The 1,756-nt window shown below is 37.2% G+C and overlaps 1 protein-coding gene across 3 annotated transcripts in view; it reads left to right on the forward strand.

Moving 5' to 3' along the window:
• The window catches only part of LOC107642437 (VIN3-like protein 2), a 9,024-nt gene that overhangs the window by 4,557 nt on the left and 2,711 nt on the right, over nt 1-1,756 (forward strand). For 2 of the 3 annotated variants that reach the window (XM_016345797.2, XM_021106852.1), the window contains exon 3: nt 824-1,502. In XM_016345797.2, coding sequence (XP_016201283.1) covers nt 824-1,502 — 679 coding nt within the window. Of the gene's footprint in view, nt 1-133; nt 625-823; nt 1,503-1,756 lie in introns of those variants that run through there. The other variant, XM_021106855.1, reaches the window with a different exon arrangement.

Here is a 1,756-nt window from a genome sequence, read left to right on the forward strand (position 1 = left end):
GCGTTTCTTCTTTTTTTTTTTTCTTTTTTTCTCTCTTATTTTATTATTTTTTTATTATTAGAAAGTAGTAATCAGCTCTTGAATTTCTTTTCTTCTATTTTCGTAAAATTTTATTTTTCATAACGATTGTTTCTCTGTTTATTTATTTATTTTTTTAATGATGATTTTGGCTTTTGGGTTAAAAGACTTTACTGTAGCATTTGATTGCTGAGCTGTTACCCTGCATTTTGGGCCATACAGTTCATAGACAGAGCGGTGCAAAATATTATATTGATGCATTATGAGGGGACATAGGGAAATATGCTTTTGTTTTTGTGAAATCGAGTTACTTATATGTTATATCAGGTGCGATGTGCCAGCTACTACTAAATTAACCGATCTATGTGTTCTCTTTAAGAGATCATGGAGTCACCTATAAAAGTCAAAGCAAGTTAAGTCCAATTGCCCAATTGGCTGACCTAATCACTCTATTATTAGGGTTCTCTTTCCCAATATTTAAGTAATTGGAACGTCCTTGTGATGAGTACTCTAGTTTTATTTCGGTTGCTTGCTTTTGGGTATAATTTTAATTTGGCGATATTTTATACTATTAACAGAATTTGGCCCTTAACATGTGCAGAAAAGGTACTAACTTCATTATAGTTGCATGAAAAAGGATCAACTATTCTGGTTGCTGTCCCCTAAAATTTTCATTTTCTCGATGACAATGTGTTGCATGAATACAAGTTACTGCCTTATCTTTCTTACATGTTGAGTTTTAAAGTGAAAAAATATCGCATCGTTTCGTAACTTAGTGACTTGTTCTCACTTTCCTTGATTCTAGGCCTGGTGCTTGATCCTTCTAAATGCAGTAAGTTGACAATGGAGGAAAAAAGAGAACTTGTATATGAATTGTCCAAGTGGTCTCATGGTGCATCTGAGATGCTACAGTCATGGAGCCGTCAAGAAATTTTGCAAATCTTGTGTGCGGAGATGGGGAAAGAAAGGAAGTATACTGGGTTGACAAAGTTGAAAATTATAGAGAACCTTCTAAAAATTGTTTCTGAAAAGAAATCTGCGGGGCATGAAACTGCCACAGACTCTGAACCACAGCAATCTTCTCCTGCAAATGGTCAGAAACCTGCCAAAAGGCAGAGAAAAACTGAGAATCCATCTCGATTGCTGGTGCCTGCAAGCAATGTTCCAGTTAATAATGGTGGTGATGTGGGTAGTGTCACATGCTGCAAAAACTCAGCTTGCAAAGCTGCGCTGAATCTAGCAGATAAATTTTGCAAACGGTGTTCGTGCTGCATTTGTCATCAATATGATGACAACAAGGATCCTAGCCTATGGTTAATATGCAGCTCTGAATCACCTTTTCCTGCCGTTTCTTGTGGCTTGTCATGCCACCTTGAGTGTGCTTTAAAGCACGTTGCTTCTGGAATTGGAAAAGATAGTGAACGTCCCAAGCTTGATGGAAGCTTCTATTGTGTCTCGTGTGGGAAAATAAATGATTTACTCGGGTAATTATACTGATTTATATACTAATATCTTCTTAAGTATCTTAGGTAACAAACTGTTTCAATTTTGTGCATCATCACCCCTCCTGTTCATACTGTGTCTCGGGCGGAGATGAGTCTCCTTGATTGAAATATCTTCTAGACCATGTTGTGCGTTGATTTTTTTAACCATTGATTTGCAATTGTGGGACCCGTGCTAATGGTCCACCTTGGAGGATGAAATGAATCATAGTGCAAGTAGAAGTACTCCCCCCCCC

The sequence above is a fragment of the Arachis ipaensis genome, chromosome B01 (assembly GCF_000816755.2).
Source record: "Arachis ipaensis cultivar K30076 chromosome B01, Araip1.1, whole genome shotgun sequence".
Lineage (NCBI taxonomy): Eukaryota > Viridiplantae > Streptophyta > Magnoliopsida > Fabales > Fabaceae > Arachis > Arachis ipaensis.